At 39.1% G+C, this 26815-nt stretch overlaps 1 protein-coding gene across 1 annotated transcript in view; it reads right to left on the reverse strand.

The window, feature by feature from the left end:
- The window catches only part of ATP7A (ATPase copper transporting alpha), a 180448-nt gene that overhangs the window by 81499 nt on the left and 72134 nt on the right, over window positions 1-26815 (reverse strand). Inside the window, exon 2 of the mRNA XM_006082828.3 lies at window positions 5691-5831. Within this exon, the coding sequence (XP_006082890.1) occupies window positions 5691-5810 (120 nt within the window). The 5' untranslated portion in view covers window positions 5811-5831. The remainder of the gene's footprint in view (window positions 1-5690; window positions 5832-26815) is intronic.

The raw sequence follows: 26815 nt of genomic DNA on the forward strand, positions 1-26815 counted from the left end.
TATTGTTGTTTGTTGAAAAAAATGTGTGTATATTAAGTAATGCCTTACTTTGATGTTTCAGTATGGAATATTGAAAATTAAAATATCATAAAGTGAAACATCAAGTTCTATTAACACATACTTTTTGACCAATCTCAATAATGGGTTAGCCCCAAACCAATATAAAAATTCAAAAACCAACTATTTTAAAATGAAAAAGATACAGAGATTTTGTTAGTCTTTTTAAGTTGTAACACTGATTTTCATAAGTTAAATTATCTGTAAACTGATTGCTTTGTCAGGATTTTATTGCTAATACGTTTCCATTTTACTTCAAAAAATATACAACTAATGTATGATTATTCATTATAAAAAATTAAAGTTATAAAAAAGGAAATAGTGAAAGTCCCTCTTTACACCATTCCTCCACTACTAGAATTTTATCTTGGATTGGACCTTCCTTTGATACTTGCAATAAAGTTCAACTAAACCAGAAACCAGAAACCTAAACCTAATAACTGATTCTGTATCTCCATGGATGGATGATTATTACCTAGGAATTTATATTAAACAAAATTCTTATATTACCCTAGCACAGTGTTTTTAAAAAAGGAATGTTCAATGCACTGTCATTTGCCTTAGCAAAAGTAAGGAAACAAAAAAAGTTCCAAATAAAAAGCAAAAGATTGATCTCTATATGCTCATTTGGAGCAGTATCTAAGATATATTTGCTAAGTGAAAAAAGCAAGATGCAGAACAATATGTATAGCATGATTCCATTTATATGAAAAGGGAATATATATATATATATATATATGTGTGTGTGTGTGTGTGTGTGTGTGTGTGTGTGTGTGTACACACATACATACATACACACACATATGGATATATATAATACATATAACCATTTTATATTCATAGTCTATTTCTGGAAGAATACAGACATAGCAAACTGATGACTGGTTTCCTTTGGGAGAGTGTTTTTACTCTGTACATATGTTACTTTTTCAAGAATTAAAAAATAGTTATTTTCGCCCAGCTAGTGTGGCTCAATTGGTTATGTGTCATCCCATGTACCAAGAGGTCACCAGTTCGATTCCCGGTCAGGGCACATGCCTGGGTTGCAGGCTCAATTCCCAGTAGGAGGCGTGCAGGAGGCAGCCGATTGATGATGTTTCTATCTCTCCCTCTCTCTTTCTCTCTCTAAAGTCAATGAAAACATATTTTTAAAAGTTACTTTTAAGGGAAACAAGAAATGTATTCATCCACAGGATGAATTTAATTACTGCTAGCATCTAGGTTGTCATTTTTTTAAAAAGGATAGTCGATATTACACAGACAACACAGTGTGGTGATAGCCAGAGGGAAAGGATGTGGGGACTAGATGGTGGTAGGCAAAGGTGGGGGGAGAGGGAGAATGGGAACGGAAAGAGACTTTGCTTGGGGCGATGAGCACATGATACAGTGTCCAGATGATGTTTTATTGAGTTGCACAGTTGAAACCTGTGGTTTTGTGAACCAATGTCACCCCAATAAATTCAATTCTAAAAAATAAATAAAAGGATAGTCTATATTAGCAGAACAGATGGCAGCCTTTATCTGCATAAAGGCAAAAAGTACTCAAAGAGTTGGCAGTTTAAGATTCAAGGACAAAGTAATTTGCTAATAAGGCATTAACCTTTGGAGTCATTCAGTACTTATAGCTAATTAAATTTGTTTTTACATTTCACTTTCAGAAAGGCCAACCAATCCCAGAGAAAGACCTTCACATTATCTGCCCATTTCATTTTCCCCCTGAACAGACCACTAGGGTGATTAAATTAAACTTCAGGCTAATCCCTTTAAAGTCTAGTTTTGATACTGGCAGGACAAACAAGAGTATTAGAGTCATTTACAAACTTTACAATTTAAGAGAAAATTCCCAAAATGTATTTAAATGCTGAAGCTGCAAAGAGAAAAAAATCATCCATTTTACTTATTGAATATTAGAGACTTCTTGACCATTCACTATCCTTGAATTCTTTTAAAGCTCTAATCTGTTCCACTGGAAAAATTTTTCAATAAAACAACCCCACTCGATTTAACAAAACAATTACGTTACTTCATATCAGAGTTTTATTCCAAATACTACCAGAACTTCTTGAATTAGTTGAAATAAGGTCCTCTCCAAATCGTGTTTCTAAATTGACTGCACATTAGCCTTAGTAAATGCAATCTTAGAAACTATTATCTAGAAATTTTAAACCTTGACATTCGTTAAAAAGTGAGCCAGCCTATATAATAAAAAGCTAATATGCAAATGGTTGTCACACCCTTGCACCCTCACGCCGGGGCCAGGGGACCTGAGGCCGCACCCCCCGCCCCAGCACCGGGGCCTGGGGACCCAAGGCCGAGCCAGGGGACTTGAGGCCATGCCCCTGGCCCCAGTGCCGGGCTGGGGGACCTGAGGCTGTACCTAGGGACCTGAGGCCACGCCCCCACCTGGCACTAGGCTGGGGGACTTGAGGCTGTGCCCTCCACCCAGCAGGGCTTGACAGGGTTGGGGCTGGTGGGTCTGGGTCTCGTGTGATTTCAAGGCGTGCACGGGTGGGTGGGGACTTGACTCTGGGTCCCGCAGCGCACCCCAGACTCTGACAGGAGGGAGATTTTCATATACATTTTACTAATTTTCTTTCATCTCTGATACTTCTATTATAGAGAAAGGGCGAATAGCAATATTAAAATATTTCCTCTAATTAATTCCCTTTTAATGTGCATGAATTTCATGCACCAGGCCACTAGTATTTATATATTAACATTTTGAAGTAAATTCTGACGATAAATTATGTCTGGGTGTGGACAATTTTCTATGATTCCTAGAAAAAGGTGAATACACCTTTTGTGGCCTCTGAAGCTTAAACATTTTGGGGAACTGTCTTTAAGAAAATTAATGAGACTAAAAAACAAAATTCTGTACAGAAGTAAAAATATCCTGAATAAGTAACAAAATTAAAATTTATAAATTTTTAAAAGCTAGCAAATACCATAAAGTCCATAAAATAACATGTTTACTAATAATGCCTGATACACCTACCTCTATAATATTTTATTTTCCTATATTTTTGGCTGTATAATCTGCTGCTTCATTTGACAATGATTTTGTAAAAATATTTATCAACATAGAGAACAGAGATAATTGTCTTTTCTGCAGGTCAAAATATTTTTTTTTATTAATGGGGGTTTAGAAAATTTTCTTTCAATGTCACAAATAGATATTGATAAATTTTGAGCTGTTGTCAAATTCAGGAAAATTATCAGTTTCAAAATTATCAGCTTTAAGATATTTCAGGGCATTTCACAAAAGTTTTCTTGCGCAGTGATTAGTTTTAAATACTCTTTGAATTGATAACAGGTTATTTACCACTTTTACACAGGGCCCTACATCTTTATGCCAAAATACTGGGTGAGTCAGTGGGTGATAGGAGCATTACTAAAAGCCATTGCTACACCGGAATTTCTAGCAAAAATGTAACTATACCGACAAGTGATTAAGAACCACATATAGTCAAATATTCTAACACCAAACTAAACATCCCCACTGACCCTCCCCTTAGATCTTCAAAATGTCCATGGCACATCCAATGCCACCCAACACAGAGGGAAGTCTAACAGAGGGGGAGTCAAAGTGACAATAAACAATAGGCTTAAAGGATTGTGGTTAAAATATTTTACTTCTGCAAAAACATGTAACCATGTGAACACATTGCTAAGACCCCATCCAGGGTCTCAGAAGAGGTCACTCACTGAAACTTAAGCTTCATTAACTTCACAATAAATCTGTCTCTGGGCCTAGAAGACTTAACAGTTAGTGAAATATTTTTTATTAAATATATTGGATAACAGTGGTTAATAACATTATATAAATTTCAAGTTGCAACTTTATAATGCAACATCCGTATACTCTATTTTGTGCTCACTACCAAAGTCTAGTCTCCTTTTGTCCCCTTGTATTTAGCCTCCTTTATCCTTTTCATCCTCCCCCATCCAGCAAAATATGTTTTAAAGAAAGGAAAAAAGAAGAAAGGTCAAAATTATACTCTATACCATATGGGCTTTTGACTAAAGGAGGAGAGGAGAGCTGGAAAAGGCAGAGAAAGTGTGTTTCCTTTTGTTCTTAGCAATCAAATTGTGAACATGCCCTGGAAAGTACAGCCATAATATCTGTCACTGGGATCCACTGTTGATAACACAAAGTGCTTTAACATTACGTCACTGCTACTTTTCCTTTACACTTAATCCAATTCAAATGCATTTTTCTGGCCTTAAACAAGCTTTATTAAACAGAAGTAAATTCTAGAAAGATGCAGTGGAAACAGCAGCCTTACATATGAGTGGGGTGCAATAGGATTTTGGGGGGAATCTAGAGAGGAATGGACTTGCAAATGTTAAGAGTAGAATTTAGTCCTTCATTTATACATGGATATGTTGGAAAAACGAACATTAATCTAAAATAGTTTGCCAGACAAAAAATAAGTACGTAAGTCCCTTGGAGAAAAATTTTGCGAACTATTTTTTTGATGCAATTAGCTTTACTGCAATTAGCACCAACAATTAGTAAGACTTAGCTTCTATTCCTGCCCCCAGCATTGGCCACCTTAAATCACGTGGAGGAGATTTAATTGATTTCATTTGAGGATAAAATCAAGTGCAGGTATCATACTTATTACTCACTGAAATGAAATGACTTGTTTTTAAAGCTTTGGGACTAAAGGTTGTAGAGTTACTTTTGCCATCCTCTTTTCATATCAACACAATATCCTGAAAAATATCCATCTAATTTTTGGATAGTTACAAATTAATGAAAAAATTACAAAATGTTTTTATAAATTTGAATATTTTAAAGATAAACTAATTTAACAAAACATGCAGTATTGTCACTTCTCAGCTCTTCTAACTTGGCTTTCTCCCCAAAGCAAATTAAAGAAAGCAGCATACTTGTGGAGGGGTTGAAGAGCCTCCAAGACTGGAGTTATGTAAAGGTAGATAATGAATACAAAAGAAAGTCCTACTTTTGGAGCATGAGAAAGTGGAAAATTCATACCTAAGTCTGCCTATGGATGCCTTCAGGGCAGAAAACTTAGCAGAAGGTTTATTATACTATGTAAATTTAAAAATATTTAGCCACAACCATCAACACAGTCTTAGCTGACCAGAGTGTGTAGTGTAGACAACAAATGAGAGAAATACTGCTTTCCCACCGTACATATAGTAAAAATGGATCCAAAGCTTACTTTGCCCTCTTTGGCCAAAATGAATATGAAACTCAGATGTGAAAAAAAATCACCTACAGTTTCAGACATGGAAAAGAATTACCCACATATTGCCATCACACTTCACATGACTCTTGAAGTAAGGAAATTTTATATCAAACTTCATAAAGAATGACTATATGCCAATTAGCCAATTTATTTGTAATAAAAACAAGGGAAACTGAAGTCAATTTGCTCAAGATCTTATGAGAAGTCTGAATCATAGACAAGAATGTTGTAGAGACAAGAAGTATAAATCCTTTGTAATACTTTAAGCAATAAAAAAAAAAGAAGTATAAATCCTTGGGGGGAAAAAACAACACAAACCCGAAATGGCAAAAAAAGTATAAACTCTTTACTTCACTGAAAAGCCAAACCCATTCTGAAATCTCTGACTTCACTAATTCCCAAAGAGTAACTTACTTTAACGTGATGTACACCATTCAGTTTTCCAATCTGCTGTTCAATGGTCCAAACACAGGAACTGCACGTCATCCCCTCAACAGAGATGGTGACAGAATTCACACCCATACTTGGATCCATTTTGATTTCTTCTTTACATTCCTATTAGAAACAATGAATTCATTCATTTCAGCCATGGAAATAATACTTCCTCACTTTCCCCCACCTCCTCAATTGAAAATATCTATATTTATAAAAAGCTAAGTGACCGACCACATGTCCATTTGACCATCCAACCGACCGACCGACCGGCCAGTACATATGATGCACACTGGCAATTTAAAAATAAATGTTGACTCATGCATGCACGATACATATAAAGCTCTCACTGGCACCAATCGCACGCGTGTGTTTAGATCTGTCACTGTCGATTGTGAATTTGGTTGATACTTCTATTACAGAGAAAGGGCGAATAGTAATATTAAAATATTTCTTCTAATTAATTTCCTTTCAATGTGCACAAACCCTTGCACCGGGCCACTAGTAGTACTAATAAAATATAGACAGTATTCTTTTCTCTCACCTCATGTTAGTCCCATTCCAGGGCTTTTGCTTTCACTATTCCCTTAGTTTGGGACTTTCTCCTTCCAGATATCTGCTTTGCTAACTTCCTTATCTCTCTCAAGTCTTTACTCAAATCTAACCTTCTTAATGAGTCTTACACTGACCAACCTGTTTACAATTGCAACCTACATCTTTCAATAAACACACACTCTGATTCCCTTTACCTCTGCTCTATTTTTCTTTTTTCACAGAACTTATCATCTTCTAATGTAGTCTATAATTTACTTATTATGTTTACTGCTTTTTATCTGTCTTCCTGCGATGGTTTTAAAGCATATTCACAAATTCTTTGTTTACTCCCTGCTTCAAGAGGTGGAATTTAACTCCTTTTCCCTTGAGTGTGTCCTGGGCTCAGTGACTTGCTTCCAACAAACAGAACAGCGGTTCTCAACCTGGGGGTCGAACGACCCTTTCACAGGGGTCGCCTAAGACCATCGGAAAACACATATATAATTACATATTGTTTTTGTGATTAATCACTATGCTTTAATTATGTTCAATTTGTAACAATGAAATTGGGGGTCACCACAACATGAGGAACTGTATTAAAGGGTCCCGGCATTAGGAAGGTTGAGAACCACTGAAATAGAATATGGTGAAAGCAACAAGGTGTGACTTCTAAGACTAGGTCATAAAAGGCACTGCAAGAGGATGAGAAAAGTCATTGTGGCTTCCTCCTGGTCTTGTCTCGAATCATTTATTCTGGGGAAAGTCACCTGCCATGTCATGAGGATACTCAAGCAATCTTATGAAAAGGTTTGCCGAACCGGTTTGGCTCAGTGGATAGAGCGTCGGCCTGCGGACTGGGGGGTCCCAGGTTCGATTCCGGTCGGGGGCATGTGCCTTGGTTGCGGGCACATCCCCAGTGGGGGGCGTGTAGGAGGCAGCTGATCGATCTCTCCCATCGATGTTTCTGGCTCTCTATCCCTCTCCCTTCTTCTCTGTAAAAAATCAATAAAATATATATTTTAAAAAAAAAAAGAAAAGGTTCATGTGTGGAGATATTGAGGCTTCCTGACAACAGCAAGGTAAGTGAACTGTCTTGGAAGCTGATTCGTTTTATAAAATATGTTTTTGTTGATTTTTTTTTTTTTTTTAGAGAGGAAGGGAAAGGGAGACAGAGATTGAAACATCGATAAGAGAGAGCACATCGATAGATCAATCGGCTGCCTCCTGCATGCCTCCTAATGGTGCCCACAACCAGGGCATGTGCCCCGACCAGGAATCGAACCAGAATTGAACCAGTAACCTCTTGGTGCATAAGACAATGCTCAATCCACTGAGCCACACCAGCCGGACGGAAGTTGGTTCTTCAGACTCAGTTAAGCCTTTAGATGCCTGCGGCTCCAGCCAACATATTGACTACAACCTCATCAGAGACCTTGAGCCAGAATCACACAGCTAAACCACTCCCAATTTCATGACACACAGAAACTCTGAGATAATAAATACTTGTTTTCAACCAGTACATTTTGGGGTAATTTATTACACTAAAATAATTAACTAATACAACTTCCACTGGAATGAAAATTCCATAAAAATAGGAATCTGGTTTTTTCACTGATATTAGTTTGAACTGCATAAAATTGCCATTGTTACATATCAAAGTTGTCGAATAATGGCAATTCCATATAGATTAACCTAATATATCCCATGAAAACAGTGGTCTCCTTTGGTGAGGAGAACTGGGTAGTTAGGGGATATGCATGAGAAAAAGAATTTTCACAATATAACTTTTCATACCTATTTTAAAAAATATTTTTTTGATTTCAGAGGAAGGGAGAGAGAGAAAAACATCAAAGAAGAGAGAGAACATTGATCAACTGCCTACCACAGGCCTCCTACTGGGGACCGAGCCTGCAAGCCCGGCATGTGCCCTGATCAGGAATTAAACCATGACCTCCTGGTTCACAGGTCGACGCTCAACCACAGAGCCACACCAGCCAGGATTTTTATACCTTTTGTAAAAATTGAGATGTAACTGACTTATAACATTGTGTAGTTTAAGGTGTACAATGTGTTGGCTTGACACATCCTAATATATAAAGAGCCAGGATCCATCACGATCAAAATGTTTGGACGGATGACCGAACACCAGGCTAGGGTCCCGGCTGGCGTGGCGGAAGTCAGTCCTGGGTCCTGGCGTCCCACACTGGGAGTCGGTCCTGGGTCCCAGTGGCCCACGGCGGGAGTCAGTCCTGGGTCCCGGCCACCAGCAGCGCGGTGGCGGGAGGGAGCTGCGGGCCCCAGCCGCCCATGGTACGGCAGCAGGAGGGAGCTGTGGGAATAGAGCCATGCTGCCATCGGACTGGCCTCTGGGTCCCTCCCCCTGCCTGCAGGCTCTGGGGAACCAGAGCTATGCTGCGATCTGGGAATCTTGATACCTCTCCCCCGGCCCGCAGGCCCAGGGAACCAGAGCCATGCTACAATGGGACTGGACCCTACCCGAGGGGACCTGGATTGTGAGAGCGTGCAGGCTGGGCTGAGAGACCACCCCCCGCCCCGAGTGCACGAATTTTCGTGCACCGGAACTCTAGTCTATATATGTAAAAGCCTAAGTGACTGGCCGACCAACTGACCAGCTGATAGCTATGACGTGCACTGACCACCAGGGGTCAGACGCTCAATGCAGGAGCTGCTGGGCAACAGCAACTTTGCAGAGTGCCCTCTCGCACTCCGGGACCTCTCGGGGATGTCGGACTGCCAGTTTCGGCCTGATCCCCGTAGGCCAGGCCAAGGGATCCACCGGTGCACAAATCCATGAACCGGGCCTCTAATTTTTTATATTGCGATAAGACTTCCACCATTACTAACACCTCTATCTTATCACTTATCATTTGTTTGTGGTGAGAACAATTAAGATCTAGTCTATCTTTTGAATTTTACAGCATGAAAATGTATTATTATTCAGACACAGTCACAAACACACACACACATATGTACACACAAAACAGTAGACCTGAAATATTAAAAAACAATAATATGGATGGGAGTTTGTAATTGAGCATTCTAAGGTCCTTGGTCTTGTTTAGAATGTATGTAGAGAAAGAGATAACCCCTGGTTTTGTTAAGAATACATGTTAGAAATTTAAGGGTAATGGTAGGAGAAATGTCTATGCAAGCCCTTTACCCATTTTTAATAGGAATTTTTTGGGGGGGGGTTGTTGAGTTGCATGATTTCTCTATAAGTTCTGCATATTAATCTCTTATCAGATATGATTTCCAAATATTTTCTCCTATTCTATGTGTTATCTTTCTACTCTGTTGGTAGAATTTTTTGATGCCCAAAGGTTTTTAATTTTGATGAAATCCATTCTATTTTTTATTACAACTATTCATGTTTTAAATTAAAATATAATTGACATATAACACTGTATTAGTTTTAGGTGTACAACACAATGATTTGATATGTGTATATATTACAAAATTATTATCACCATAAGTTTAGTTAACATCCACCACCATACATAGTTACAAGTTTTTTCTTGTGATGAAAAATTCTAAGATCTACTCTCTTAGCAATTTTCAAATTGCTAGATTTCAAACTATAGTCACCATGCTGTACATTACATCCCCTGACTTATTTATCTCATAACTAAAAGTTTGTACCTTTTGACCACCTTCACCCATCTTGCTCACCCCAACCCCCTCCCTCTGGCAATGAACTAACCTGTTCCCTGTATCTATGAGTTTGTGATTTTTTAGATTCCACATATAAGTGAGCTCATATAATATTAGTCTTTCTCTGCTTACTTCACTTAACATAATGACCTTAAGATCCATCCATGTTGTTGTAAGTGGCCGGATTTCCTTCTTTTTTGGCCATTCATCCCTCAACAAACACTTAGGTTGTTTCCATGTCTTGGCTATTGTAAATAATATTACAATGAATATGGAGTAGAGATATCTTAGAGATAGTGATTTAATTTCCTTTGGATAAATACCCAGTAGTAAAAAATCAATAAAAATATTTTTAAAAAATTAAAAAATAATGGGCAAAAATAGACACTTCTCAAAAGTGGACATACAGATGGCCAAGACACATATGAAAAAATGCTCAAAGTCACTAATCATCAGAGAGATGCAAATTAAAACGACAATGAGGTATCACCTCACACCTGTCAGAATGGCTGCCATCAACAAATCAACCAATGACAAGTGCTGGTGAGGATGTGGATAATTTTTTATCACTGTGGTTGTCAACAAAATGCAAATTAGAACCAAAATGAGTATGATTTGCACCCATCCATGTTGTTGCAAGTGACCGGATTTCCTTCTTTTTTGGCCATTCATCCCTCAACAAACACTTAGGTTGTTTCCATGTCTTGGCTATTGTAAATAATATTACAATGAATATGGAGTAGAGATATCTTAGAGATAGTGATTTAATTTCCTTTGGATAAATACCCAGTAGTGGAATTGCTGGATCATATGGTAGTTCTATTTTTAATTTTTGAGAAACCTCCATGCTGTTTTCCATACCTATTCATTTATAAAACGTGTAAAAAATCTTAGAAAAGATGAAAAAAAATTCATCCTGCGGCCCACCATGTTCAGACTTAATTTCAACTAGCACTAATTGTGGAACAATTGTAATGTATAATGTGACCTAATCTGCAATAGATTCATAATTATTAGTCTATTTATGTTATTTACTTTTAAAGTTATAGCTAAAGCTATTCCAAATGCACTAGATAATAAGTTATGTCCACTGGTTCTTCTTCTTAAGTTAGTATTAAATTATTACCTATTCTTACATCAAGAGACTTAAAATATCTATTCAATATAAAAGAATAAATTCATCTAATTTTTGTTTTTAATTACTTCAAGCAGCCTTTATTCAAGGTAAAAAAAATCATGATCCTGAGAGAACAAAGAAGGCAGCATGGGTAAATGCCTATACTTGCTGCCTCCCACAACCACATCAAAATTGTAACTAAAATACAGAACAACCATCATGCAGAACCATCTGAAATCTGGATGAATGGAAGTCCTACAACTAGAGAAGTAAAAGAAGAAAGCACACCGAGATTGGTAGGAGGGGCAGCAGCAAAGAACGAGCTGGTCCAACACCCATGTGTGTCTGTGTTTTAATTGGGAGGGATATCTTGACTGCGGAGGCCTCTCATGAGGAGCAAGGAGTCCCAGCCCCATACAAGTCCCCCAGCCCAGGGTTCCAGAACGGGGAAGAGAAGTCCCTGTAACTTCAGACTATAAAAACCAGCGGGGATTGTGGCTGAGTGACACAGAGGCTTCTAGAGACCCAGAAGTTCCTCTAAAAGGGCCATAGCATGAAATTACACGGAATCATTCCCTCTGAGCTGCAGCACTGGGGCAGCAGCTTTGGGGGATCCAGGGTCATGAGCAGGAACTGGATTGTCAGGCATTGGAGCAAGAACTCAAAGGCAGATTTCTCACAGACAGGGGTGCTCACAGGGGTCAGCCATATCTGAGTTTCCATCAGCCTGGCTCACAATGTTTGCTCTACCCTAGTGTTTCCCTGATATCCTATCCCACCTGCTTTATAGCCCCACCCAAAATGTTTGCAATGGCTTTTCCATATGAATGACCTGTCCTGACTCAGGCTTCAAACTTTCCTAAAATCACTCAAACAAGCAGCTGCTGGCATCAGCATGCCCCATACCTATCAATAAGAGGCCCAAGACCCAGCACTAGCAGCAACTGGCCTTGCTTCACAGCTTGGCCTCGCCTGGGCACTTACAAGGTAACACAAGTAGCAGCCATCTGCAGATCACTTTATAGCTCCTGATGGGTGGCCCAAGCAGTGGCTGACTTTGCACGTCCCAGGAGGCACCAGAGCCAGTGCACCCAGTGGACAGCTTCAGACCACACCAGATTACAACTCTACACGTCCACAAGTGACCCACTCCAGGGTCAGACTCATTGAGCATGAAATCCCCACTGAAGTAAGTCCTGCTCCATATGGGTGTTTTCTGCACAATAGCTCTCCCACTGCTGTTGCAGCTGGTCCTCACAGCCAATTGGCTTGGAGGTCATTTCCTCCCAGTGACACCAACAGCAATCAAGTCTCAACTACAACAAGACTGTACACATAGCCCACACAGGGGTGCCCAGCTAAGGTGACTGGGGAGACTGAGCCACTGGACACTACAGGACACCTACTACACAAGGCCACTCTACCAATTCCAGGAGACATAGCAGCTCTACCTAATACATAAAAACAGACACAGGGAAATAGCCAAAATACGGAGACAAAGAAACATGTCACAAATGAAAGAACATTAGAAAATCCCAGAAAAAGAACTAAATGAAATGGAAGCAAACAAACTACTAGATACAGAGTTCCAAACAAAAGTTATAAGGATGTTCAAGGATCTTAACGAGAGTTTCAAGGAACTTAGTGAGAATTTCAAGGCTCTTAGTATGAATTTCAAGAGCATGAAAAAGGACCAGTCAGAAATTAAACATATACCAACTGAAATAAAGAATCATTTGCAGGGATTCAACAGTACAGTAGAGGATTCCAAGAATCAAATAAATGAATTGCAACATGAGGGAGCAAAAAACACCCAATCAGAAGATCAAAAAGAAAAAAAGAATCCAAAAATATGAAGATAGTGTAATGAGCCTCTGGGACAACTGCAAGTGTGCCAACATTCACATTATAGGAATGCCAGAAGGAGAAGAGAGAGAGCAAGATATTAAAAACCTATTTGAAGAAATAATGACAGAAAACTTCCTCTACCTGGTGAAAGAAATAGACTACAAGTTCAGGAAATGCAGAGTGTCCCAAACAAGATGAACCCAAAGAGGCCCACACCAAAAGACATCATAATTAAAATGCGAAGGGTTAAAGACAAAGAGAGGATCTTAAAAGCACCAAGAGAAAAACAGTTGCATAAAAGGGAGAACCCATACAACTGTCAGCTGATTTCTCAACAGAAACTTTGCAGGCCAGAAGAGAGTGGCAAGAAATATTCAAGGTGATGAATAGAAAGGACCTACAACCAAGATTACTCTATCCAGCCAAGCTATCATTTAGAATTGAAGGTCCACTAAAGAGCTTCACAGACAAGAAAAAGCTAAAGGAGCTCATCACCACCAAACCAGTATTACATGAAATGTTGAAGGGTATTCTTGAGGAGGAGGAGAAGAAGGAGGAGGAGGAGGAGGACGATGACGACGACGACAACAACATAAAAGTATGAACAATTAAATGGCAATAAATACATATTTATCAACAATTGAATCTAAAAACCAAAATAAACAAGGAATCAATGAACAAAATAAACTGATGAATAAAATAGAACCAGAGGCATGGAAACATGGAAGAGACTGACGAATCTCAGAGGGAAGGGGGTTGGTAGGAAGAGATTAACCAAAGAACTTATATGCATACTAGAGGCCTGGTGCACGAAAATCATGCATGAGGGGGGATCTCTCAGCCCGGCCTGCACCCTCTCCAATCCGGGACCCCTTGGGGGATGTCCAACTGCCTATCGCAATCCGTGACTGCTGGCTTCTAACCGCTCACCTGCCTGCCTGCCTGATCGCCCCTAACCCCTCTGCCTGCCTGCCTAAGTGCCCCTAACCATCTCTGCCTGCCTGATTGCCCCTAAGCACCTCTGCCTGCCTGCCTGATCACCCCTAACTGCTCCCCTACCGGCCTGATCGCCCCTAACTGCTCCCTTGCTGGCCCCTAACCGCCTCTGCCTCAACCCACACCCAGGACCCAGGATTCCCTCCTCCGGCAGGCCGCAAGCACCCAGGACCCGGACCACCTTCACCCAGGCCAGCCACAGCTGCAGGGGACCATGGGCCGGTGGCTTCGCCCAGGCCGCAGCCACAGGCGCCCGGGACCGTGGGGCAGGCAGTTTGTCCCTCTCCCAGGCCGCAGATGCAGACGCAGCCGCTGGCATCTGGGACCATGGGGCAGGTGGCTTATCTCTCTCCCGAGCCGCAACCCCAGCCACTGGAGCCTGGGACCACGGGGCGTGCGGCTTGTTCCTCTCCCGGGTCGGGCCACAGGCGCAGGTGCAGCCGCTGGCACCCAGGACTGTGGGGTGGGCGGCTTGTCCCTCTCCCGGGCCGCAGCCTGGCTAGTCCCCATTCCTCTCTCGCAAGCTCATTTGTGCCTTGCTGGTCCCCATTCCTCTCTCGTGAGTTCATTTGTGCCTGGCTGGTCCCCATTCCTCCCTCCCCAGTGTTGAGTGTCTGAGCGGTTACAGCATGAGGACATGATGACCATTTGTATATTAGCTCTTTATTATATAGGATATGCATTACCTATGGACACAGACAATAAGGTGGTATAGGCCTGGGGCAGAGCAGGAACCGGGTGGAGGGAAGCAATTGGGGAAGACATCTGTAATACTCTCAACAATAAAGATTTTTTTTAAAAAAAAAACATGATCCCTAATGAACCACACCACATAAGATTTTCACACTCTGGTAATATATGATTTACAAGCAATCTATATGTAAAAATAAGCTGTCACTGCCCTGAGAAAGTCTACCTTTCTTCCTCTAGCCAGAGCAGTAGTTACCAATAGGACAAAATCTGAATCTTTGAATGAATGATAAGTGGACTAAGGGAAGAAGCAATAGAACTGAATTAGTTTAGAGGAGCTAGAACTAGCTACTCCAGCTCATAAACAAATTCTTCATACTGCCTGAATTTTCCATTGAGCAAAATTTAATAATTTTAGATTCTATTAATGCATACATTCCCTTTTTTTCCAAATTTTTATTATGAAAAATTTCAACCACACATATAAGATGAAATAGTACAATGAACATCTATCTGTATATCTTCTGCATGAATTCAACAATTGTTAACATTTTTGATACATGTTCTCTTTTTTTCTAGACCATTTGAGTGTAAGTTTTAGAAATCATAATGCATTTCCAAAGAATAAGGACTCCTGCATAACCACAATACTACTGTCATGGCTAAGAAAATTAATGATTGTACTTTATCTAATACACATTCTTTATTTACATTACCTCAAATGTCCCAACAACATCTTTTACAGCTTTTTTTTTTCCACAGCTCAAGATTCGGACAGGGTTCACACGCACCATTTGGCTGTGTCTTTTTTGTACATTTAACCTAGAACAGTCCCTCCCCCATATCTCTTCTCCCTTATGAAGTGATTTTTTTCAAAATCCAGGTCAGTTGTCTTAACAGACATTGTATCCTCTTTTTAAAATACAAATTCCTCTTTGATAGTTTAAGGGGCTGATAGCTGGAATTAAACCTCCTAAAACCTATATAAGATCAGTTAATACAAAAACAGAGGTCCAGATGGGACAGGAAAGGCAGGTAACTGTGATGAAAGGATAGTGGGGATGAAGGGAACTCACAGGCCCAGGTGGTGAGTCCATGGTAGGGTACTTAAGGCAAGCATGAGGCTTTAGGATCTAGATAGAGGGTCACTGGCAAGCAGTGATGGGTATGAAAAGGGAAGTGGAATAATGTCTAAACAAATCCTATGAAAACTGGGCCTACAGTTAGTCCTGTGACTAAGAAAGGAAACTCCCTTCCTCTTTCCTCCTCTAGGACAGAACACTCAGATTTAGTACTATATAGCTCAATCAGATATTTTATGGGTCAAATGGGGCTTCTGAGGGTTGATGTAGACACATGATCAAAACAGACTACGTTGTTTTATGGGAAAATGTCAAGTTGAAACAGAAGAATTGGTAACAAACTTTTAGACTACAATACACTCAGCAAATGAAGGCTAGTTTACCGGGTTAGTTAGGAATGTAATATTGTAATACAGTTTTATTGTAGGGTATGTCGCAGATCAAAGTACTGGAGCATCTCCCAGGATTATTGAGAGACGATAAAACAGAAAGGCACTTTTAAAGTAACTGAATAGTCCTAACCGGTTTGGCTCAGTGGATAGAGCGTCGGCCTTCGGACTAAAGGGTCCCAGGTTCAATTCCAGTCAAGGGCATGTACCTTAGTTGTGGGCACATCCCCAGTAGGGGTGTGCAGGAGGCAACTGATCAATGTTTCTCTCTCATCGATGTTTCTAACTCTCTATCCCTCTCTCTTCCTCTCTGTAAAAAAAAAAAAAAAAAAAAAAATCAATAAAATATATTAAAGTAACTGAATAATTCAACCCGGAAGTATATATTAAGAAGTAAAGAATTTCTGAGCATGAATGAAAATTACATTAATATAGCCACATTTCCCACTATATACATTTATGCATGTCAAATCATCTATGAATAATATATATTTCTGACTTCATACTTCACCTATTTTTTTCTTCTACTTAAATTTGACCTTACACATAAAACATCAGAGGAATTCCATCTCCCTCATACCACTCTATTATATATATATATATATACACACGCGCGCACACACACACACACACACACACAACTCTAATTGATTTTGTAATATATGTTACGTCCATCTTTTGAATTTTAAATGTTTCAAACACAGGTCCAAAGTCGGGAACATTTTTTAACTGCCCATTGCATTTAGGAAAATAACTCAGAAAACAGAGTAAGAGCATAACAATTTTATATGATGTGGGGGGAGGGGGAAATGTAGGCTTCTGGGAGATCACAATATCAGAGAAACAAATCTGCCATGCAGCTATTAGTAGAGGCAACGCTGAGAACAAGAGCATCCAGCAACACTGAGGGGAAATAACTTCTAGTTATTATTAAAGTATTTTGAGTCCTGCCCTAAACACAGATTAGGTAATCACCATCGGTAATAACATTTCCCAAAAGGAAGAACAGTATTATGATTAGATCATCATGTCTGGTTTGAAAACAGAAACTGCAGAAGTTGAATACAAACATGACATGTAATGAAGTCTAACTGCTCAAAACCACTTCACAAAGCTGATCATAGAAGTTGAAATGTTATTTTTTAAATCCCCCTAAAATTGTTCCCATAATTTAGGAAAGGTTTCTGAATTCTCAATAAGTTAAACAGTAAAATTTAATGTTTTTTTCAATACAATTCTGCCTGGATAATTTGTTTTAATTTATCTTTATTGTTGAAATCATTACAGATGTCCCCTTTTTTTTCCCAATGGACCCCTTCTATCCCGAACCCGAACCCCACCCCAGGCCTTCACCACACTATTGTCTGTGTCTGTGGGTTATGCATATATGCATAAAAGTTCTTTGATTGATCTCTTCCCACCCATTCACCCCCGCCTTCCCTCTGAGATGAGACAATCTGTTCCATGTTTCTATGTCTCTGGACCTATTTTGTTCATCAGTTTATTTTGTTCTTTAGATTCCACATATGAGTGAGATCATGTGATAATTGTCTTTCTCTGACTGGCTTATTTCGCTAAGCATAATACTCTCCAGATTCTTCTCTGCTGTCTCAAAGGGTAAGAGATCCTTCTTTTTTACAGTTGCATAATATTCCATGGTGTAAATGTACCACATCTTTTTTATCCACTCATCTACTGATGGACATTTGGACTGTTTTCAGTTCTTAGCTATTGTAAATTGCACTGCTATGAACAGAGGGGTGCATATATTCTTTCTGGTTGGTGTTTCAGGTTACTTAGGATACATTCCTAGAAGTAGGATCACTGGGTCAAACGGCAGTTCCATATTTAATTTTTTTAAATATATTTTATTGATTTTTTACAGAGAGGAAGGGAGAAGGATAGAGAGTTAGAAACATCGATGAGAGAGAAGCACCGACCAGCTGCCTCCTGCACACATCCCACTGGGGATGTGCCCGCAACCAAGGTACATGCCCTTGACCGGAATCAAACCTGGGACCTTTCAGTCCGCAAGCCGACGATCTATCCACTGAGCCAAACTGGACAGGGCCATATTTAATTTTTTGAGGAAACTCCATACTGTTCTCCGTTATGGCTGCATCAGTCTGCATTCCCACCAGCAGTGTACTAGGGTTTCCTTTTGTCCACATCCTTGCCAGCATTTGTCATTTGTTGATGTGGGAACCCACTATATGGGAGAACATATTTGCCAATAATACATCTGAAAAGGGAGTTACTATCCAAAATATATAATGTACTTATACAACCTAACAAAAGGAAGACAAACAATCCAATTAAAAATGGGCAAAAAATAGCCAAGACCGGTTTGGCTTGGTGGATAGAGCATTGGCCTGCAGACTGAAGGGTCCCAGGTTCGATTCTGGTCAAGGGCATGTACCTCGGTTGCGGGCACATCCCCAGTGGGAGGTGTGCAGGAGGCAGCTGATTGATGTTTCTGGCTTTCTATCCCTCTCCCTTCCTCTCTGTAAAAAATCAATAAAAATATTTTTAAAAAATTTTTAAAAATGGGCAAAAAATAGACACTTCTCAAAAGTGGACATACATATGGCCAAGAGACATATGAAAAAATGCTCAAAGTCACTAATCATCAGAAAGATGCAAATTAAAACGAAAATGAAGTATCACCTCACACCTGTCAGAATGGCTACCATCAACAAATCAACCAATGACAAGTGCTGGTGAGGATGTGGATAATTTTTTATCACTGTGGTTGTCAACAAAATGCAAATTAGAACCAAAATGAGTATGATTTGCACCCATAAGGTAGACAAAATTTTTTTAACCTTTTTATTGAATTTATTGGGGTGACACTGCTTAACAAAATTATACAGATTTCAGGTGCACAATTCCATAACACATCATCTGTATACTGTATTCTGGGTTCACCACCCCAAGTAAAGTCTCCTTCCATCACCATTTATCACCCCTATACACTCGTCCACCTCCCCCCATCCACCTTCTGCTCCAAGATCACCACACTGTTGTCCATATCCATGAAACTTTTCTCTTTTTAAAAATATTTTGCGGGAGAACCAAGATGGCGGCATAGGTAAACACCGGAGTTTGCTGCCTCGAACAACCACTTCAAAAATACAACTAAAAGACGGAAAGGACATCATCCAGAACCACAAGAAGGCTGGCTGAGTGGAAATTCTACAACTAGAAGGAAAGAGAAAAGCATACCGAGACTCAGAGGAGGCGCAGTGCGGAAGTAAAATACTAAGGTGCGGAGTGCATGCGGAGCGGGCTGGCAGTTGAGGGCGCGGTTGTCGTTTTCAATCGGGAGGGAGTCTCAGGCTCTGAGCTCCAGTTCCGGGCGAGTCTCTAGGGACCCAGACTCATACCGAAGAAGCGGGACTGTCTGGCATCGGTCAGAACCCGAGGGCAGCTTTCTCTCCGAGGGGCTTGCAGCGATTACCGGGACACTGAGAAGCAGAGCCTCTGAGGGCAAGACTGAGAGCAGCCATAACTGCTAGCCACACCCTGTTGATCCCGTGGGACCTGCCCCACCCAAGCCCTGCAGGGAGGCTTTTGCTGGATAGCCTCAGGCAGAGGCTAGATTAGCACCTCCCTAGAGATCCAGGAGCCAGGAAGCCCAGAGGTCAGAGTGGGACCATCCAGTTTGCAGCTCCGTGGAACCATAAAAGACACACTCAGGGGGCAGACTCAGTGAGCACCAAAGCCCCATTGAAGCAAGTCTTGCCCCAGAGGGGTGTCTCCAGCACAGAAGTTCTCCCACTGCAGACACAGCTGATTCTCACAGCCAATTGGCCTGGAGGTCAATTCCTCCCAGTGATAACTACAACAATCAAGGCTTAATTACAACAAGACTGTGCACAAAGCCCACAAGGGGGTGCACTAAGAGTGTCTACCTCAGGTAATTGGGACACTTAGCACAGAAAGGCACTCTATCGACACAGCGAAGCATAAAAAATGCCGAGACAAAGAAACAGGACACAAATGACAGAAATGGAGGAAAGCAAACTGCTGGATATAGAGTTCAAAACCACACTTTTAAGGTCTTTAAAGAACTGTCTAGAAGCCGCCGATAAATTTAGTAAGGCCCTCGAAAAGACTGGTGAGACCACCAATAAATGTAGTGAGATCTTCAAGAAATCTAGTGAGACCCTCGATGTTGTGATAAAGAACCAACTAGAAATTAAGCATACACTGACTGAAATAAAGAATATTATACAGAGATCCAACAGCAGACCAGAGGATCGCAAGAATCAAGTCAAAGATTTGAAATTCGAAGAAGCAAAAAACACCCAACCAGAAAAGCAAAATGAAAAAAGAATCCAAAAATACGAAGATAGTGTAAGGAGCCTCTGGGACAGCTTCAAGCGTACCAACATCCAAATTATAGGGGTGGCAGAAGAAGAGAGAGAGCAAGATATTGAAAACCTATTTGAAGAAATAATGACAGAAAACTTCCCCTACCTGGTCAAAGAAATAGACTTCCAAGTCCAGGAAGCGCAGAGAACCCCAAACAAAAGGAATCCAAAGAGGACCACACCAAGACACATCATAATTAAAATGCCAAGAGCAAAAGACAAAGAGAGAATCCTAAAAACAGCAAGAGAAAGAAAATCAGTTACCTACAAGGGAGTACCCATACGAAAGTCAGTTGATTTCTCAACAGAAACTTTGCAGGCCAGAAGGGAGTGGCAAGAAATATTCAAAGTGATGAATACCAAGAACCTACAACCAAGATTACTTTATCCAGCAAAGCTATCATTCAGAAGTGAAGGTCAGATAAAGAGCTTCACAGATAAGAAAAAGCTAAAGGAGTTCATCACCACCAAACCAGTATTATATGAAATGCTGAAAGGTATCCTTTAAGAAGAGGAAGAAGAAGAAAAGGGTAAAGATACAAATTATGAACAACAAATACACATCTATCAACAAGTGAATCTAAAAATCAAGTGAATAAATAATCTGATGAACAGTATGAACTGGTGATTGTAATAGAATCAGGGACATAGAAAGGGAATGGACTGACTATTCTTGGGCGGGGGGGAAAGGGGTGTGGGGGGGTGCGGGAAGAAAATGGACAATAATCGTGCACCTATGGATGAGGACAGTGGGTGGGGGAGTTATGGTGGGAAAAAAGAGGAACCAATGTAATAATCTGAACAATAAAGATTTAATTTAAAAAGAAAGAAAGAAAGAAAGAAAGAAAGAAAGAAAGAAAGAAAGAAAGAAAGAAAGAAAGAAAGAAAGAAAGAAAGAAACTTCCAAAAAAATTAAATAAAAATAAAAATATTTTGCACTGCCCTAGCCAGTTTCCTCAGTGGATAGAGCGTCGGCCCATAGACTGAAGGGTCCTGGGTTTGATTCTGGTCAAGGGCACATGTCCGGGTTGCGGGCTCGGTCCCCAGTTGGGGGGCGGGGGTACGTGCAGGAAGCAGCTGATCAATGATTCTCTATCATTGATGTTTCTATCTCTGAAATTAGTAAAAAATATATATATATTTTTAAATGTTTTGCTCAGTTCCACTACGCACTCTCCCAATCTCTCCAAAACACCCCAACTGCTGTCAGCCTGCTCTATCTATGAGTTGGTCTCTATTTTACTTGGTAGTTCATTTTGTTCATTAGATTCCACATATGAGTGAAATCATATGGTACTTGTCTTTCTCTGACTGGCTCATTTCACTTAATATTCTCCAGGTCCAGCCATGCTGTTGCAAAGGGTAAGATTTACGACTTTTTATGGCTAAGTAGTACCATCTACAGATGGACATTTGGGCTGCTTCCAAACTTTGGCTATTGTAAATAACTCTGCAATGAACATAAGGGTGCATATAATTTTTTGAATCAGTGTTTTGGGTTTCTTCGGATAAATTCCAAGAAGTGGGATTGCTGGATAATAAAGCAAATTTTTTGAGGTAACTCCATACTGCTTTCCACTGTGGCTGCACCAATCTGCATTCCCACCAACAGTGCACAAGGGTTTGCTTTTCTCCACATCCTTACCAATACTTGTTTATTTATTGATGATAGTCATTCTGACAAGTGTGAGGTGATATCTGATTGTGGTTTTAATTTTCATTTCTCTGATGATTAGTAATGTTGAGCATCTTTTCATCTGTCTATTGGCCACCTGTATGTCCTCTTTGGAGAAGTGTCTATTCAGGTCATTTGATTGCTTTTTAATCGGATTTATTTTTTGGGTTTTGAGTTTTATAATTCTTTATAAATTTTGGATATTAACCTCTTATCAGATGTATCATTGGCAAATATGTTCTCTCATTCAATGAGTAGTCTTTTCATTTTGTTGATGGAAGTTTCCTTTGCCATGCAAAACCTTCTTAGTTTGATGTAGTTCCATTTGTTTATTATTATTTTCTTTTTTAATATTTTAAATCACTTAATTATTTCTATGCTGATTATCACAATAATATTCAACTTAACCATAGAGTATATTAAAAAGTATAAAGAATAATGCCTGGAGATAAAACCATACAACATTCCATGAAAAAAAGTACATAGTATATGGAAATGAGATCAAAATTGACTTCAAAATAACATTTTATACATATTCTATTGAATCCTCACCTCTACACTGTGAAGCAAATGTTGTTATTCCTATATAATCTCAGAAGAATTATTTTTTATCCAAAATTATGAAGATATTGAAAGGTTGGACTACATGTGAATTTAGGAATTTCTCAAATTTTTCTTTTTTCACCTACAGCTTCCTTCTTTATTTTTAAATTGAATTTATTGGGGTGACATTGGTTAATAAAATTATATAGGGTATACAATTCTACAATACATCATCTGTATATTATATTGTGTTTACCACCCCAAGTCAGGTCTCACCAAGTACCCCCTCTTTACCCTCTTCTATCTCTCCCCATCCCCCCTTTCCTCTGGCAATCACCATACTGTTGTCTGTATCCATGAGTCTTTCTTTTTTTTTCCTTTACCTAATTCCTAACCTGTTCACCCATTTCCCAACCCCTCCCCTCTGACAGCTTTCATTCTATTCTCTGTGTCTATGAGTCTGTCTCCACTATGTTTGTTACTTTATTTTATTCATTAGATTCCACATATAAGTGAAATCATATGGTACTTGTCTGACTGGCTTATTTCACTTAGCATAATACCCTTCAGGTTCAATCATGCTGTCACAAAAAGGTTATATGACCCTTTTTATAACTGAGTAGTATTCCACTGTGTAAATGTACCACAGCTTTTTTTTCTTTTAAGTCTTTATTGTTGAAAGTATTACATATGTCCCATTTTACACCATTGCCCTCCCCCCCAGGCCTTCACCACCCTATTATCTGTGTCTATGGGTTATGCATATATGCATATGAGTTCATTGGTTGATCTCTTACCCCCACCCTCCCCTGCTTTCCCTCTGGGGCTTGACAGTCTGTTCGATGTTTCCATGTCTCTGGGTCTATTTTTGTTCTTCAGTTTATGTTGTTCATTAGATTCCACATATGAGTGAGATCATGTGATACTTATATTTTTCTCTGACTGGTTTATTTCACTTAGCATAATGCTCTCTAGGGCCATCCATGTTGTTGCAAATGGTAAGAGTTCTTTTCTTTTTCACAGCTGCATAGTATTCCATTGTGTAGATGTACCATAGTTCTTTAATCCATTCATCTGTTGATGGGCACTTGGGCTGTTTCCAAATTTTAGCTATTGTAAAATATGCTGCTATGAACATAGGGGTGCATATATTCTTTCTGATGAGTGTTTCTGACTTCTTGGGATATATTCCTAGAAGTGGAATCACTGGGTCAAATGGCAGTTTGATTTTTAATTTTTTGCGGAAACTCCAAACTGTTTTCCACAGAGGCTGCACCAGTTTATTAGTTTCTTTTGTTTTCCTTGCACGAGGAGATACGTCAGAAAAAATGTTGCGACGAGAAATGTCTGAGAATGTACTGTGTATGTTTTCTTTTAGGATTTTTATGGCTTCACGTCTAATATTTAAGTCTTTAATTCATTTTATATTTTATTCTTGTGTATGGTCTAAGAAGGTGGTCTAGTTTCATTTTTTTTTTTTTTTGCACATCTGTCCAATTTTCCCAACCCCATTTATTTCATACACTTCCTATCCATAAACACGGTATTATGTTTCCATTTATTTGTAACTTCAATTTCTTTCTTCAGTGTCATAATTTTATGAATACAGGTCTTTTACATCCTTGGTTAAAATTATTCCTAAGTATTTGATTCTTTTTTGATGTAATTGTGAATGGGATTGTTTTACTAGTTTCCAATTCTGAGAGTTCATTATTGATGTATGAAAATGCAACTGATTTTGGAGTACTTATTTTGTATCCTGCTACTTTACTGAATTCATTTATCAGTTCTAGTAGTGTTTTGATGGAATCTTTTGGGTTCACTATATCATGTCATCTGCAAATAACAACAATTTTACCTCTTCCTTTCAAATTTGGATGCCTTTTATTTCTTTTTCTTGTCTGATAGTTATGGCTAGTACTTCCAGTAATATGTTGAATAAGAGTGGTGAAAGCTGACATTCCTTTCTTGTTCCAGGTCTTAAGGGAAACAGTTTTTTGCTATTAATTAAGATGTTGGTTGTGGGTTTGTCATATACAGCCTTTATTATGTTCAGGTATGTTCCATTTCCATATATAGCCTTTATTATGTTCAGGTGTGTTCTCTCTATTTCTGTGATTTCAATCTTCTTAACTTTATTGAGTTTTTCATAAGTGGGTGCTGGATTTTATAAAATGCCTTTTCTGCAGCTATTAAAATAATCATGTGGTTTTTATCCTTCATTTTGTTTATGTGGTGAATCACATTTATTGATTTGTGGATATTATACCAACCATGCATCCCCAGAATAAATCCCACTTGATCATGGTGTATGATCTTTTTAAAGTACTGGTGGATCCAGTTTGCTATTATTTTGTTGAGGACATTTGCATCTATTTATCAGGTATCCTGACCTATAATTTTCTTTCTTTGTAGTATATTTATTTGGTTTTGGATTTAGGATAATGCTGGCATCATAAAATGAACTTGGGAGTCTTTCCTCCTCTTAAATTTTTTGGAATAGTTTAAGGATAGGTTGCCGAAACTGGTTTGGCTCAGTGGATAGAGCGTCGGCCTGCAGACTGAGGGGTCCCGGGTTCGATTCCAGTCAAGGGCATGTACCTGGGTTGCGGGCACATCCCCAGTGGGAGGTGTGCAGGAGGCAGCTGATCGATGTTTCTCTCTCATCGATGTTTCTAACTATCTATCTCCCTTCCTCTCTGTAAAAAATCAATAAAATATATTTTAAAAAAAAAAGGATAGGTGTCAATTCTTTGAATGTTTGGTAAAATTCACCTGTGAAGCCATCTGGTCCAGGACTTTTGTTTTTGAGTGTTTTTGTTTGTTTGTTTGTTTGTTTTTGTTGTTGTTGTTTTTTACCTGCTTCAATTTCACTAGCTGTCATCTCTCTATTCAGATTCTCTGATGCTTCCTGATTCAGGTTTGGAAGACTGTATGTTTCTGGTAATTTATCCATTTTGTCTAGATTATCCAGTTTGTTGGCATATAGTTGTTTGAAATATTTTCTTAAAATCATTTGCATTTCTGTGATGTCATTTGTTACTTCTCTTCTCTTTTTTTTTTTTTTTGCCTGGTTATATTTTTTTTTTGCTCCTCTTTATATGCAGTCGATGTCACTCAACCTTCAAGTCTCCTTTATTTTTATTTTTTTAAATATATTTTATTGATTTTTTTTTTTTTACAGAGAGGAAGGTAGAGGGTTAGAGAGTTAGAAACATCAATGAGAGAGAAACATCGATCAGCTGCCTCCTGCACACCCCCTACTGGGGATGTGCCCGAAACCGAGGTACATGCCCTTGACTGGAATTGAACCTGGGACCCTTGAGTCCGCAGGCCGACGCTCTATCCACTGAGCCAAACCGATTAGGGCATACTTCTCTTCTTTCATATCTGATTTTATTTATATGGGTCCTATCCCTTTTATTCTTGATGAGTCTGGTTAAAGGATTGTCAATCTTGTTTATCTTTTCAAAGAACTAGCTCTTGGTTGCACTGATCTTTCGTATTTTTTTACACTCTAATTTATTTCTGCTCTGATCTTTATTATATCCTTTTTTTCTACTCACTTTTGGCTTTGTCTGTTGTTCTTTTTCTAGTTCCTTTAAGGGTAAGTTAGATTGTTTGAATTTTTTCTTGTTTCTTGAGATAGGCCTGTAACACTATGAATTTCCCTCTTGGGACTGCTTTCACTGTGTCCATAGATTTTGGGTTGCTGTGTTCTCATTTCATTTTTTTCAAGGTATCTTTGATTTCTTCCATGATCTCATTGTTAACCCATTTATTGTTAGTAACATGTTGTTTAGCCTCCATGTCTGGGTTGTTTTCAGTTTTTTTATTGTATTGATCTCTATTTTCATACCATTATGGTCAGATAAGATGTTTAATATGATTTCAATCTTCTTAAATTTATTGAGACTTATTTTGCTGCTTTGTGGTGAAATGCTCTAAAAATATCAATTAAATCTATTTGATCTAGTGTGTAACTTAAGGCTACTGTTTCCTTGCTGATTTTCTGTCTGTAAAATATATCCATTGATGTCAATGGGGTGTTGAAATCCCTATGACTGTATTACTGCCAACCTCTCCCTTTATGTCCATCAAGATTTCTTTTACATATTTAGGTGTTCCTATGATAAGTGCATAAATGTTTACAAAGGTTATATCCTCTTGTTGAATGCTCTCTTT

Source organism: Myotis lucifugus, unplaced genomic scaffold (genome assembly GCF_000147115.1).
Source record: "Myotis lucifugus unplaced genomic scaffold, Myoluc2.0 scaffold_4, whole genome shotgun sequence".
Classification (NCBI taxonomy): Eukaryota; Metazoa; Chordata; class Mammalia; order Chiroptera; family Vespertilionidae; genus Myotis; species Myotis lucifugus.